The 14,978-nt window shown below is 61.2% G+C and overlaps 1 protein-coding gene and 1 non-coding gene across 2 annotated transcripts; one reads left to right on the forward strand and one right to left on the reverse strand.

Annotated features, from left to right (window-relative positions):
- The first annotated feature begins 1,423 nt into the window (after positions 1–1,423).
- Positions 1,424–1,495, forward strand: TRNAA-CGC (transfer RNA alanine (anticodon CGC)). The gene has a single exon. It is a non-coding gene; the product is annotated as a tRNA-Ala (tRNA).
- Positions 1,496–10,436: 8,941 nt separating this feature from the next.
- On the reverse strand, positions 10,437–13,258 carry LOC142076283 (scavenger receptor cysteine-rich type 1 protein M130-like; the record flags this gene model as incomplete). Its single annotated transcript, XM_075138639.1, has 3 exons — positions 13,255–13,258; positions 11,040–11,354; positions 10,437–10,762 (listed from the first exon to the last, which is right to left on the reverse strand). Coding segments are annotated over exons 1-3 (645 nt in total), but the record flags the coding sequence as incomplete, so codon positions are not given.
- Positions 13,259–14,978: the final 1,720 nt, after the last annotated feature.

Genomic DNA, 14,978 nt, shown 5'->3' on the forward strand with positions numbered 1-14,978 from the left:
CGAGCTCCAACAAGCTGCGGGGCTCCCCTCTTGCAGCCTCCTGCTGTTACAGAACCTTGCTCGCCCATCAGGAACACAGTGACAGCTGTGACCCAGGCCATCTCCCTCTGTCTCCAGTCTCAGCCTCTCCCCAGTCAGGCCAAGGAATGGCACATACTGGCCGGCTCCTCAGGGATGCACCTCCAGAGAAGTTTGGCTTTTGTCGTGAGTGAGCGCAAGTGTGAGGAGGGGAGAGGTAGAGACTGTCTGTCCAAGCAAAGTTACTGTCTCGTCAGCTTTGAGCACGAGCTTGAAAATGCTTGGCCGCAGGGGTAGTGCCTGCAGGATTATCACTGCTCCAAAAGAGTCCTTCTAGATCTTTCTGGAGCAAGAACGGGAGAGTCGTTGCTGAGGATAGGCTTTGGGGCCATGTATGTAAAGCAGAAGAGATGAGCAGTGCATCCCCTTAACTCCACTCAGCGACTCCAGAAGTTCACAGTGACTGTGGTCTGGTTTTGATTCCCCTAAACCCTCTCTGCTAGGCCGGGGCTCAGCAGGGAAAAATCTATGCCATTGGGCAACACAATTGCCCCAGCTGTACCACCATGAGGACACCATCCCTGCGTGTGGTTGTCCTGGTTTCAGCTGGCATAGAGTTAAATTTCAGCGAGCAGCTGTGTGGTGTTTGGCTCCCTGCCGGGTTAAACCACTCCAGCGGTCAAACCCTCACCTTTGAGTTAAGAGCTGCACATGCCCACCCCCCCTGCCACAGAGACCCCAGCCAGGGCCGTCCAGGGCACTGCTTTGCTGTCAGGACAGTCACCAGTGCTGGAGGAACGGGAAGGTCCCTGAGCCCAACCCACCTCCCCAGCCCCGTGGAGATGGAAGCCTGTGGTCCAACTCACCTCCAGGGAGGCTGGGAACAGAGGGGTGCAGGGGGAGGCCCGGTGCCCGGAGGAGGGCGTGTAAGATGTCTGCCTCCATGTCCCCTCCATGGCATGCCCTGGGATGCCATCAGAGCCTGGGGGCACATCAACCCAGGGAGCGCATTTCCCTCACCCTGCTGCACTGCTCCTGCTGTGGAGTTCGGGACAGATGTGGCCCAAAGGGGTGTTGCTCTGGGTGGCAGAGGAGGCTCAGGGGAAGGGGTTTTCTCCTCTTCATTGACCCATGCTGGAGTGGGCCCGAGCGTGGGAGCAGCACCCGCAGCAAGAGCCTTCTCCTGCCCCCTTGCCCTGCAGAGACGTTGAAGGGGCAGCGCTCTGCAGTGCAGCCCTGTGCCAGGATCAGACCCCAGCGGAGATGCAGTCCCAATTTCTGCCATCTCAGGAGGATTCAAGTGCTGTTTTCTGCAGAGGGTCCCTGGGCACCCAGGGGACAACAGGGCTGTGCTGTCATAGACACGTCACGGGAGGAGAGTGTCTCTGCCGCTGGCCGGTGTCAAGGGGATGTAGCTCAGTGGCAGAGCGCCTGCTTCGCGTGTGGAAGGTCCTGGGTTCAACCCCCAGCATCTCCAGGGGTGCTTTTGCCCTGACTCCCCAGCCTCAGGCAGGTGTGGGCTGGAGCTGGGCACTGGTCCTCCTGCCCACCCAGGGCTTGGCTGTGAGGTGAGGAGGGCTGTGGGAGGGCTGTGTGCCCTGCTGAGTCCTCTCCTGGAGGAGAAGCTGTGCTGGACCTGAGCTCAGGGTACTGCCCTGCGCCACAGACCCACCCCACCCGCTGCCCAGGGACAATGCTTGGCAGCAGAGTGTGCTTGTGGGGAGACCCAGGGAGGGGACAGATGTCAGCAGCACACTACAATCGTTTCTGGCTGCACCGAGAGATGTGGTGTGAGGGTGCTGGTCCAGCCCAGGTGTCCTCTGGGACCAGGGCCACTCTGCCCTGGTGGCTTTCCAGGGGTAAGGGTCTGAGATTGTCTCCAAGTTGAGATCCCATACCACATGGGAAGCACCCCTCTGTGCCAGCAGGTAGGGGCGTCTGAGTTGGACAAGCCTGGGCAGGGCTGTGGGACTCCCAGCTGGAGGAATGACATTTCTTACCCTGAGCCTGTCTCCAGGTCCTTCTTCCACCATCACCGCTGGCTTGAGCAGAGCTTCAGCTCAGGGAACCTGGAACTGCTGAGGTCAGGCACAGCCCTGCAGAGGTGGGACTGGTGGGGCCGGTGCCCACCTCTTGTTCCTGGGGTGTTTGGTGTCTCTGTCGACGCTGTGCCGGTGGGATCAGGGAGGCACAGGCCTGTCCACAGCCGTGCACAGGCGGGGAGGGCCAGATGGTGCCTTGGCTGCTCCCCCGGCAAAAACACCCGCAACAAAAATGGGGTGTGAGACACCTTCCACTGCAGGGTGCCCAGCCCCTGGGAATGGTGACCCCAGACTAAGAGCAATAAGGCTGCTCTCCCATGGGCTTTCCACAGCCGTGCTCTGCCTGGCGTGGGGCAGCAGTGCTGAGGGTTGGTCTCCCTGTGACCACCCTCAGTTCCCCCTCGGGAGCTGCAGGAGAAACCACCGGTCTGGGGCACAGTGACAATCCTGCTTTGCTGCAGAGAATGGACCCAGCCTGCAGGGCCAGACTGTTCAGACCCCAAAATGCCATGAAACAGGCTCTTTCTGCTCAGGTGTGCTGCCCCCCAAGCACACCCAGGCCTGTGGCTTATCTCCACGAGGAATAGGAGGCAAACCTTTACCAAGTGCCAGAGTAAGGGAGAAATATTCCACCTGTGGGAGGGCAGAGCTGGTGGAGAGGTGGCATAGGACAGGCACTGGGTTCTTCTCCCCGGTCCCCACTTGGGCCACCTTGAGTCTGCAGGTCAATGTCCATGCTGCCCATAGGCCCCCACCGTCCTGCGTTCAGAAGAGAACACTCCCCTCTTCTTCTTTACTTCACTTTTATACCGTATTTCTCCGAGATGCAGGGCTGGAGCTTACCCTAGTGGGAGTTTTCCAGGGGAAGTAGGCTGGGTTTGCAGTGCCCATGTGTGTCACCCATCACCGTGGGAGTCTCACCCTGGGCACGCTGCTCTCCCACAGGGGCTGCCAGCAAGAAGGCTCCAGGGTATGGAGCAGAGGGATGTGGCAGCCTGGGCCTCCTCCAGATCCCCCCAGGGTGACCCCAGGGGTGGAGTAGCTCCCAGCAGGGAACGGGGCAATCATGAAGTGGGAGAGGATGTTGGCAAGAGCTGCCTCCTGCCCTCTCCTCCTCCAGGGCCAGACCCTGCTGTTGGCAGCAGTCCTGAGCTGCAGCAGCTCCCACAGGGAGCCAATGCACCTTCCAGCCTGCAGCAGAGGAGCCTTTCAGGGAGGAGCCGGAGGGTGTGCAGACCCACCAGCGGGAGAGGGAGGGCAGTTTGGGTTCCAGGTCCTGCCCAAGTGCAAAGCCTTCTCCCCGCCTGACTCCTGTGTAAGAGGGTTTTCTGCCCATGGGCACTGGGACTGGTGAAAGCCCTGGCCAAGGGAGAGGGACCCTGGCTCAGCTCCCAGCAGCACCTCTTTTAGGGGAGGGACACAAAATCTCCTCTGCCAGGGAAACGTTCCCGCATGAGCGGGACTGCGTTAACTCAGTTCCAGTCAGGAACTGACTCCTGACGCAGCTGGTAAGCGAGCCCATGAGGGGAGGTGCCTCGCTTGACCTGCTGTTCACAAACAGAGAAGGACTGGTGGGAGATGTGGTGGTCAGAGGCCGGCTTGGGCTTAGCGACCATGAAATGGTAGAATTCTCGATACTTGGTGAAGTAAGGAGGGGGGCCAGCAAAACCGCTACCATGGACTTCTGGAGGGTGGACTTTGGCCTGCTCAGGACACTGGTCGAGAGGGTCCCTTGGGAGACAGTCCTGAAGGGCAAAGGGGTCCAGGAAGGCTGGACGTTCTTCAAGAAGGAAGTCTTAAAGGCGCAGGAGCGGGCTGTCCCCATGTGCCACAAGAAGAACGGGCGGGGAAGGCGACCGGCCTGGCTGAACGGGGAGCTCTGGCTGGGACTCAGGAAAAAAAGGAGAGTTTATCACTTGTGGAAGAAGGGGCAGGCAACTCAAGAAGAGTACAGGGATCGCGTTAGGTCGTGCAGAGAGGAAATTAGAAAGGCAAAAGCCCGGCTAGAACTCAACCTGGCCACTGTCGTGAGAGACAACAAAAAATGCTTTTATAAGTATGTTAATGACAAAAGGAGAGCCAAGGAGAATCTCCATCCTCTACTGGATGTGGGGGGGAACGTTGCCACCAAGGAGGAGGAAAAGGCTGAGGTACTCAACGCCTTCTTTGCCTCAGTCTTTAGTAGTCAGAGTGGTTATCCTCAGGGTACTCAGCCCCCTGAGCTGGAAGACAGGGACGACGAGCGGGATAAACCCCCCATAATTCAAGAGGATGAAGTTAATGACCTGCTATGCCACCTGGACGTTCACAAGTCTATGGGGCCGGATGGGATCTACCCGAGGGTACTGAGGGAGCTGGCAGAGGAGCTTGCCGAGCCGCTCTCCATCATTTACCAGCAGTCCTGGTTAACTGGGGAGGTCCCGGATGACTGGAGGCTCGCCAATGTGACTCCCATCTACAAGAAGGGCCGGAGGGAGGATCCGGGGAACTACAGACCGGTCAGCCTGACCTCGGTGCCGGGGAAGATCATGGAGCGGTTGGTTTTGAGGGTGCTCACGAGCCATGTGTGGGACAACCAGGGGATCAGGCCCAGCCAGCACGGGTTCATGGAAGGCAGGTCCTGCTTGACCAACCTGATCTCCTTCTATGACCAGGTGACCCGCCTAGTGGATGAGGGAAAGGCTGTGGATGTGGTCTACCTGGACTTCAGTAAGGCCTTTGACACTGTCTCCCACAGCATTCTCCTAGAGAAGCTGGCGGCTCACGGCCTAGACAGGTGCACTCTTCGCTGGGTAAAAAACTGGCTGGACGGCCGAGCCCAGAGAGTTGTGGTCAACGGAGTTAAATCCAGTTGGCGGCCGGTCACGAGCGGTGTTCCCCAGGGCTCAGTGCTGGGGCCGGTCTTGTTCAATATCTTTATCAATGATCTGGACGAGGGGATCGAGTGCTCCCTCAGTAAGTTTGCAGACGACATCAAGTTGGGCGGGAGTGTTGATCTGCTGGAGGGCAGGAAGGCTCTGCAGAGGGACCTGGACAGGCTGGATCGATGGGCTGAGGCCAATGTATGAGGTTCAACAAGGCCAAGTGCCGGGTCCTGCACTTTGGCCACAACAACCCCAGGCAACGCTACAGGCTTGGGGAAGAGTGGCTGGAAAGCTGCCCAGAGGAAAAGGACCTGGGGGTGCTGGTTGACAGCCGGCTGAACATGAGCCGGCAGTGTGCTCAGGTGGCCAAGAAGGCCCACGGCATCCTGGCCTGTATCAGGAATAGTGTGGCCAGCAGGAGTAGGGAGGTGATCGTGCCCCTGTACTGGGCACTGGTGAGGCCGCACCTCGAATCCTGTGTTCAGTTTTGGGCCCCTCACTACAAGAAGGACATGGAGGTGCTGGAGCGTGTCCAGAGGAGGGCAACGAAGCTGGTGAAGGGCCTGGAGCACAAGTCTGATGAGGAGCAGCTGAGGGAACTGGGGTTGTTCAGTCTGGAGAAGAGGAGGCTGAGGGGAGACCTCATCGCGCTCTACAACTACCTGAAAGGAGGTGGTAGCGAGGTGGGGTTTGGCCTCTTCTCCCAAGTAACAGTGATAGGACAAGAGGAAATGGCCTCAAGTTGCACCAAGGGAGGTTTAGATTGAACATTAGGAGAAATTTCTTTACTGAAAGAGTGGTCAGGCCTTGGAACAGGCTGCCCAGGGAAGTGGTGGAGTCACCATCTCTGGAGGTATTTAGAAGACATGTAGATGAGGCCCTTAGGGACATGGTGTAGAGGGCATGGTGGTGTTGGGTTGACGGTTGGACACGATGATCTTAGAGGTCTTTTCCAACCTGTATGATTCTATGATTCTATGATTCTATGATTAACTGTTGTGGGAGATAATCCATGGGCCATGATGTCCCCTGGGGCTGGCTGGGGTGTTCAGGGCACTGCGGCCACCTTCGGGCTCACTTGTGTGGGGCCACAGCCCAGGGCTTACCCTGACACAGCAGCTCTGTTATGGCCTCTGCACTGTGGGACCAGCATGGCCCGGACAGGGCCTGGGGGAAAGAGGAGCTGGAAAGCCAAGGGTGAGGAAATGGGTGCTCCCGCTGGGGTGCATCACGGGACCATCAGAGAGACACTTGGACTAGAAACTGGCTGTGGGCAGCAGGATGGAAATGCCTCTGTCAGCAGGATTATTCCCCAGGGACCATGGGCTCTCGCAGCCCCACAGCCTGACCCCAAACCTGCTGTCCCTGAGACGCGCCCCTTCCCTACCACCGTGTCCTTCTTCTCTGCGCCCCCTCATCAGAATCAGGGAGACAACCCGACACCTGGGCCCGCCAGCACCAGCTCTGGGTCAAAGCCCTCACAACTTTTCATAGGAACAAATATGGATGCACCATGTAAAAATGGGAATAAAGATAGAGGAAACATCAGGCGGTTTCTGTTGCCCATGGCACAGGGAGATGTTTCACAGCTCACAGCTCTCCCAGCTGCACAGACCTCTCCTCCCTCCTGGCGGCACCCAGCGGCACAGCAGAGATGGGCTCTGCTGGCCTGGGGCTCAGGGACGGTTGCGTAGCAAGCTCTGGTGTCACAGCCTTTGTGTCCTCACGGGGATGTGCCAGAGACACCTCTTCAGCATCGTCATAGCCCATGCTCCCCAGGGTCAGGGATGAGGTGTCTCCTTCAGCTCCAGGGACCCCGTCACTTCTCCGGGAGCACAGGCTACCCCCTGCAAGCAGCAAGGCAGGACATTGCAGTTCGTCCCATGGGGTCTGTACATCACCTTCCTCCCTGCTCCTCACCACATTCAGCTCCTTCTCCCACGCCCAGTCCCTCCAAGGAAAACTCCTGGGTCAGGTTCCCCCTTCCCAGGAGGTTTGGGCGTCAGTACAGTAGAGACTTGGGTGGCACCAGGGACGGCACCCCAGGAACCAGCAGCGCGCTCTTTCCCTCTCACCTCCCAGTGCATCCTTGGGCCCTGCTCCCTCCTCTGGTGCCCTGGGCATTTCCCAAGCTCCCTGCCCAGGGGCAGCATCATCGCCAGAGTCAGAAACCTCCCTGGCATCATCATAGCCATCTGCTGGGTCACCTCCGGGCAGGACAAGAACATCTGAAAGGAGAGGGGAGCTGGTGACAGGGAGAAGATAGGTCCTGCAGAGCAGAGGAGGGGAGGACGAGCAGGGACAGAGGGCTGAGACACTGCTGTTGGCAGCACCATGTCCTCCCCATCTCTGACGGTGACGCTCAGTGACACCTCTGTCTATCACATGTCTGCAGGGAGATCAACCCCTTCATGCCCCCGTTACCTGGTGCTGATCCCAGACCATCCTCCTCCTCGGTGTTCCCAGGGTAGGGCTGCAGCTGGCTCGGGGATTCCTCTGAAGAGGAGTCTGGAGAGATGCACAGCGGGGGTCAGGGAGTGAGCCCCACTGCCCTGCCGCATGGACAGCACTGCGGGGGAAGGGGGACCCACAGAGCTGGGGCTGCATGGGGAGGAAGGCTGGGAATTGACCCTGCTCCCCTGGGACAAACACTGTCTCAAAGCTGCTCCCAGAGCTGCCCCTTCCCTCGCTCCTCGGGTGCCACATTGGGTGCAGGGGCAGGAAGAGAGGGGCTGTCCAGCTGGTTGGGGGAAGCTCCTCTCCCGGGCCCAGGACCTCGATGCTCTCCCCATAGACCACATGGCCCCAGCGCTGCAGGAACCATGCGCTGGGGGGCTTCAGGGGATCAGCTCTGGCTGGGACCAGGGGAAAGGGTCCTGCAGATGTGCCTCCTGCTCAGGGAGGACCCCCACCCACCTGAGCGACCAAACCTTTCCTGCTTCTCCCACGCTGGGCTGTAACCGATCTCCTCATACACAGCCTCGGGGAAGAGCTCCTGAGCTCTCCTGGAGCCTGTGGACAGAGACAGGGCTGGCCCAGGGAAAGGCAGCGGGGGATGGGACCCCACTGTGCTCCCCCAAACCTGTTCCTTTGGCCAGCCCAGGACTGGTCCGACAGCACAGCCCAACTGTGCCGTCCAGGCACATCGCCCGTGAGGGCAACGTTGCTGTGGAGATTATCTGGGGCAGCGTCACCCTTGCATCATCCTTTCGGAGACAGCGCTCATGCCCCTCTGGCCCCTGGGTCCTGCCTCCCTTGTCTGACCCCGGAGCAGCTCCCATGTCTCCTCTCCACCTGGAGCTGCCCCCTATCTGCCCCACGGGTCTATAGCAGGGCCCCTGTCCTGCCGGGTGGTGGGCAGGGCTGGGCAGAGGGACAGCCTGGGGGCCTGACACCACGGAGATGGACCCTACTGCCTCACGCTCCTCCTGTTCTCTCCCTTGCCCCAGAGCCCCCTCCAGCACTACCCAGAGCGCTGCCAGCCTTGGCCATCCCCACTCTGCCATTTCCCTGCTCGCCCCATCGCGAGCTCCCCCCGCCTCCGGGCTCTCTCCACCCCTTGCTGCTCGTGCCCCACAGCCAGGCAGTCAGTGGGGTGGTGCATGAGGCAGATGGCAGCACACAGCCTCATCCCCCCAGCCCTGCCTGTGCCTGACAGCCCGCAGCACCCCACAGCCCTTCCAGCAGGCTTCTCCCCCTGGCACCGCTGTCGAAGGACCCACCTCTGTGCCCAGCCCTGGCACGGAGCACTTGCCCGGCCAGGAAGGCCAGGAGCAGGCAGAGGAGGGCCCCCAGGATGATGCAGATGATGACGGGCACTGAGACTCTCCCGCTGCTGCTCAAACGGCCCCGGGTGGGATCTGCATGGGCGAGAACATGGAAGGGGCAGCACCAGGCCTGGAGAGCTGGGTGCAGCCCCACTCCTGACTCCCATCACACACGGCAGCAGGGGGTGCAGAGCCCCCGGGGTGAGTGATGGGGAAACTTCCACCCTGCTGAGCAAACTAAAACCCTCCCCAACCCCCACCACCACCCCAGTGCCTCCTCCTGGGAGTTTCACACCCCAGCAAGGAGCCCCTTCCATCCAGCAGTGGGGCACAGCCTGGCCCCGGGGATACCCAGCCCCAGCGGGAGGACAAATTACCTGCTCGGGGTGGGGATGCTGTTGTCCTGGGTGTAGCTGCAGAGGAGGAAAAGGAGAGCTGGGCTGAGAGGGTGGGGTTGTGGGTACCGGGGAGCCTCCTCCCCAACACACTGTGTGTGTCTGTAGATGTCCCTGGCACATCCCACCCAAATTGCCCCTCCGGCAGTGCTAGAAAGGGAGGCCGGGACAGGGTGCAGCGCCGCTGCTCTGGGCAGCAGGCAGGATGGCACAGGCGGCCGAGGGCATAGCCCTGGGGCTGCAGGGCCCCATGGGCAGTGGCCGGAGGACACCCAGTCCCACCACGGCTGCTCCCCACCTGGCACCAGGCTCCTGCACTCTGCAGGAACCTTCGTGCTCTTGGCAGGTCAGGGGCCATGCCAGGACCAAGTGGGCGAAAGGCCTTCCCCAGCTCCCTGCCAATACCCGAGCAAGGGGTCCCAGCCCTGCCGCTCACCTGAGCAGCGTACGGCCGCGTCTTCCTTATGCCGGCAAGCACCGCCATCCCCGGGCCGGGCCCAGCAGTCCTGCAGGGACGGCTCCGTCCCCTGGCACTCCACCTGCTCCAGCCAGATGGGGCCTTGCCCCATCCCAAATGCAGCCTCCTTCAGGGAAGACAGCGCGGGGCCACAGCCCAGCTGCCTGCACGCCACCTCGGCATCCCGCATGTCCCAGGAGTCGTCGCACACCGTCCCCCAGGAGCCACGGTGCCAGACCTCCACTCTGCCTGAGCACCCATCCTCGCCTCCCATGGCGCGAATCTTCTCCCTGTCTGGAGAAAGCAAAGACCTCCCAAGGCACTGAGACAGCCCGCAGAGCCCTGCCAGACAAGAAGGGTGCACAGAGGAGCAGCTCAATACCTGTGCAGCTCGTGGAGTTGGGGCACGGGGCCAATGGGGCCGGGGACCTTTCTGGGCGTCCCCCTGAAGAGAGAAACACTGTAGTGAAGGGGCTGGTTGGGGGATGGTGCAGAAGAGAGCGAGGCTGAGCTCTGCTTGTGCCTCCCCGTACCATCTTTGTCACGGCAGCAACTGAACCCCGGTCATTCAGCGGGCATGCGCAGGCCTGGGGGGACCCTGATTGCTCAGCCCCTAAAGGTCCCTGGTTCACAGAGCAGCAGTAGTGTGTCTGTGGAGGGGAGGCTCTTCTGAGCCCTGTCTGGTCTCTTCTGAGACCTCACCTGGGGATGCCTCTGCCTCCACCAGGCGCTGCTGGCAACCTGGGTGGCAACTGCTGCTGGATGTGTGTGGCTGTGGTGACATTTGTGCCACCGGGGTGACATGGAAAGGAAAAGCCCCTCCAAGCTCTTTCTCTGCCTTTGGCTGTGCCCAGTGGGGAGCAGGATCTGGGGTGACACTGGTGCCCGAGTGGCTCAGAGTTACCTTTGCAGGTGATGTGGATCTCGTCTCGCAGGTCTTCGCATGACTGCGGGTGCCAGGGAGTGGAGGGACACTGCCAGAAGGAGCTGGTTTTCTCCCCACACTGCACATTATCCAGCCACGCAGGGCCAGACACCCTGCCATAGGGCAGGCGTGTTTCCAGGGATCCTCCGTCCCCGCAGCCCAGCTCCTTGCATGCCAGCGACACCGTATCGAGAGTCATCGAGTTGGAGCAAATGCTCCCCCACGTCCCGTTGTAGAAAACCTGCAGGCGCCCGGAGCAGCCGTCGCTGTTCTCCAGCCTGAGGGCCATGAACTCTGGGAGGAAAGGCAGCAAGGGGGAAGATGCTGGTCTGGGGCTGTGGGAGAGGGGACGCCTCTGCGCTCGCCGGGCCCTCAGCCAGGCAGGGGCACGGCCAGCACGTCCCCCTTGCACCCAGGGGCAGAGGGAGGTCCCTGAGGGGGACTGAGGGTCTGCAGGACAGGCTCGGGCAGGAGCTTAGAGGCAGCCAGGGACAGCCTTGGCCATGCGCGGCTCTCCCCACGTCCTGGCCTCCCCGGGAACCAGGCTCCCACCACACCACCCAGCACAGACCTGAGCAGATGACTCCCGCGTCCTCTTTGTGCCCACAGTCGTGCTGCCCCCAGGGCCCGGCAGGGCAGTCCCAGAGAGCAGCTTCGGCCCCGGAGCAATTCATGGCACCCATCCAGATCTGCCCAGAGCCTTCCCCGAACCGAGCGGAGCCGGCCGCCTCCACCGCCCCTCCACAGCCCAGCTGCTGGCAAACGACGGCAGCATCAGAGAGGTCCCAGCCATCATCGCAGACAGTCCCCCAGCTGCCCTGGTAGTAGATCTCCACTCTCCCGGCGCAGCGCCCGGCCCCGTTCACCAGCCGGACCTGCCGGCTCCCTGCAGTGGGGAGAAACCCCAGTTGCTGCCAGGGGCTGGCTGCCCACCCACCCCATCATCTGGGGGGCCCGGGCAGTGCCGCTCACCCCGGCAAATGACTCCCACGTCCTCCGCAACCCCTGCTGCCAGCGCACTCTCGGGCAGGGAGGTGTTGCAGAGGCTCAGGTTGGTCTCATGCCCTGCGCACCGGACCCCTCGCAGCCCTACGGGGCCCGTCCCTCGCTCAGGCTTTGGGGGGTTGTAGGCTGTCTCTGCCTGTCCGCACTGCAGCTGCCGGCACACCACGTTGGCCTCCTGCACATCCCACTGGTCGTCCAGGACTCTGTCCCAAGTCCCGCGCTGGAAGATCTCCACTCGCCCGTCGCACCGGCTTCCTCCACCCACCAGCCGCAGGGATGCAAAGCCGGCTGACCCTGCGGAGAGCAGAGATGCCACGGCCATTGGCGGCACTGGGGAGCACGGCACCCTTCAGGAGCAGGGTGAGGGGGAATTCTCCGACCAAACAGGACAAGATTGAGCCTTGGGCCGACGAGAAGTGAGGGCAAAGCATGGGTCCGCTCTGCAGCTCACACCCAGCTCTGCTGCTGCTGGGGGCACCCAGGAGCTCCTGCCTGGGTGGTGGGATGAAGCTCTGCAGGGCGCTCTGTGGAGGTGGGATGTGGTTGTCTGCAGCCAGAGGGTGGAGCAGAGCCCCGCAGCCCCGTCCTGGATTCATCCCACAGTAGGAAAAGCCAGGAGGCCAGGCCTGGCAGTGGCGCTGCCCTGGGGGCAGATGCCTGCTTCCGTTCAGCCCTCAGCTCTCCCATGGTAGAGCAGTCAGTCTGAGCAGGCAAAGCCCTCCAGAAGGCTGCTGGGGAAGCAAGGGTTTCTCCAGGGAGAAATTCAGCCTGGGGCTGCTCTGGGAGCCCTGCTTTGGGTGGCCATGTCGCACACAAAGGGCAAATGGAGTTAATGCAGCATTTTCCCGGCACTCACCTGAGCAAATGACAGCGGCGTTGTTCCCATGGGAGCAGGGTGAGGCCCCCAGGGCGATCACTGGGCACTGTCCCAGGTGGGCTTCAGTCCCGTCACAGTGGAATGAGTCTCTCCAGACAGGTCCGGTTCCTCTCCCAAAATGCCCTCCTCCAGGAATGGACTCAGCAAACCCGCAGTTGAGTTGACGACAGAGAACGTGGGCATCCGAGAGATGCCAGCGGGAGGCACAGAGGGTGCCCCAGGTCCCCAACACCTGGACCTCCACTCTCCCCGCACACGCCGTGCTGCCGTTCACCAGCCTGAACCCTGTGTACTCTGGGGACAGAGGAGGAGAACTGAGGGTGGACCGGTGCTCTTGTACCCTCGGTAGCTGGCGGAGCGGCCAGCGGGACAGCATGCCTTTCTTCTCCTTCTGCCCTCTTTTCATGCTGCAGACAACCCATCACCCCTTCTGTCCTCGCGCCCGGCCCAGCACGGTCCTTGCTCTGTTTCCCACCCCAGTGTTCAGCACCCCACCCTGAGTCCTTACGTGTGCAGGTGACAACAGCGCTGTTCATGTGGGTGCAGGGCTGGTCCCTGGGGGACCCCCTGGGGCAGGAGGCGAGGAGGGATTCATTCCCCACACACTGCAGCTCTCCGGCCCAGATGGGACCCACCCCTTCTTCAAAGGGAGCTGGCCCAGCCACAGGCAGGGCCACACCGCACTGCAACTCCCTGCAGACCACACCAGCAGCTTTGGCACCAAAGTGGGAATCACAGACAGTTTTCCACTGGTCCCCGTCATGGACCTCCACACGTCCTGAGCAGTGGCTCTTCCCTTCCACCAGCCGGACAAATCCTGGAGAAACCAAAACAACTGAGAGCTCTCTGGCAGTTAAATGCCCACTTTCCCACATCACCTCCAAGCAAGCTGTGACCAATTTACCCATTGCGCATCCCAGAGGAAGCTGTTGGGGGACTGTTGGTGACACAAACACGTCCAGGTCCCCCAGCACCCCTTCTCTACACCATCACAGCACTCAAGGGTATGTGTCTATTGCAGACACACAGCAGACGCTGCAGACCATGGTGGCACCTTTGGGACCAAGCTGTGAGTCACAGACAGTTTTCCAAGGGTCCCCGTCATGGATCACTATATGTCCTTAGCAGGGGCTATTCCCTCTGACCAACCAGCCAGATCCCGGAGCAACCAAAGACCTCTGAGAGGTCCCACAGCCCTCTGGCAGTCCCCTGACCACATCCCACGTCCAAGGTGGCCAAAGGCAAAAAGCCCCACGACCACCCCAGCGGCTCTCAGGGGATGCTGATGGCACAAACACAGCAGGGCCCGCCTGCTGCTCCTCAGAAATCAGCCCAGCACTTGTGGGCTTGCTTCTCTCCCAAACCCACTGCCACAGGCACTGCTCAGACAAACTGCTGCTGCCCCACAGGCCTTGGGCTGCCCAGCACTGGTCCCTGGGCACTGCAGCTCCCAGAGCACTTGGGCTCCAGGGAAATGAGCCCAGGCGCTGTTGCCTGCTGCAGCTTGCTCTGCCACATGGAGCTCAGGGCTAGGCATGAGGAACCTCTTGGTGCCACCAGAAATGTGCCCTGTTCCCAGGGGGGTCTTGGGCTGTGGGGCACTGCTGGTAGATGGGACATGGCACAGGGCAAAAGTAGAGTGAGGTTGTACCTGCGGTCGGTGTCTGTGCCAGCCCCTGCTCCGGAACCTGCCCAGCAAAAAGGTCCTCAGCCATGGCCAGAGTGCGCTGCTGGATGCTCATGTCCCTGGACAACAGCCAGGTGGAGGCCAGGAGAGTGGACAGAGAGCAACCCTGGGCTTACACGAGCTCCCAGTGCAAGGGCAGGCACAGGGGAGTGCCAGAAAATGCTGGCAAACCCAAAAGTGCAAGGCAGCCAGGGGCTGGGACAGACATGAGAGGCTGGGCAGCAGGTCAGCCCTCCTGGACGGGGCCATGTCCCCACGGGCAGGCTCTCATGGGGTGACCCTGGGAAAGGTGCCACATGCCACCCCGCTCCTCAGACCAGGCCAAGCGCTCCTCCTCTCCAAGCAACCCCTTTGATTCAGCCAAGGGACTTGTGTCTGCCAGGGAGCACAACCCCAAAGTAGCTAGCCATCTCACGCCCCTCCCCGATACTGTGGGTGGCCACAGGAGTCACTCTTGGTGCCTCTGCATGGGGGGACCTGGCTCTTGGCACTGCCAGACAGGTCCTGGGTGAATAGGAGGAGAAAGATGGGAATCAACAGACAATGCAGGGCAGGGTGGGGGATTAATCTGAGCCAGCGCAGGGTCAGGCAGGGTATGGGCACCCTTGGGCAGGTTCCCACTGGGCTTTCCCGAGGGACCGGGGACACCAGCAATGACAGTCCCAGCTTGGCAGTGCAACCGGCCACATTGAACAATGCTCCGGTGCCCACTTGTTGCTCCCTGAGGACAAGCCAGGTCTCTTCACCTGTCCCAGCCCCAGAGGTGGGGAATAGGCTCTGCCCTTACCTGAACACATCACTCCAGCATCACGCGCATGATCGCAGTTATGTTCACCCCATCCGCTGTGTGGGCAGTCAGACAGGGCAGATTCGGTGCCATTACAGCCAACATCATCCATCCAAATGGGGCCAGATCCTTGCCCAAAGTGTCCGTACCGAGG

The sequence above is a fragment of the Calonectris borealis genome, unplaced genomic scaffold, assembly GCF_964195595.1.
Source record: "Calonectris borealis unplaced genomic scaffold, bCalBor7.hap1.2 HAP1_SCAFFOLD_40, whole genome shotgun sequence".
Lineage (NCBI taxonomy): Eukaryota > Metazoa > Chordata > Aves > Procellariiformes > Procellariidae > Calonectris > Calonectris borealis.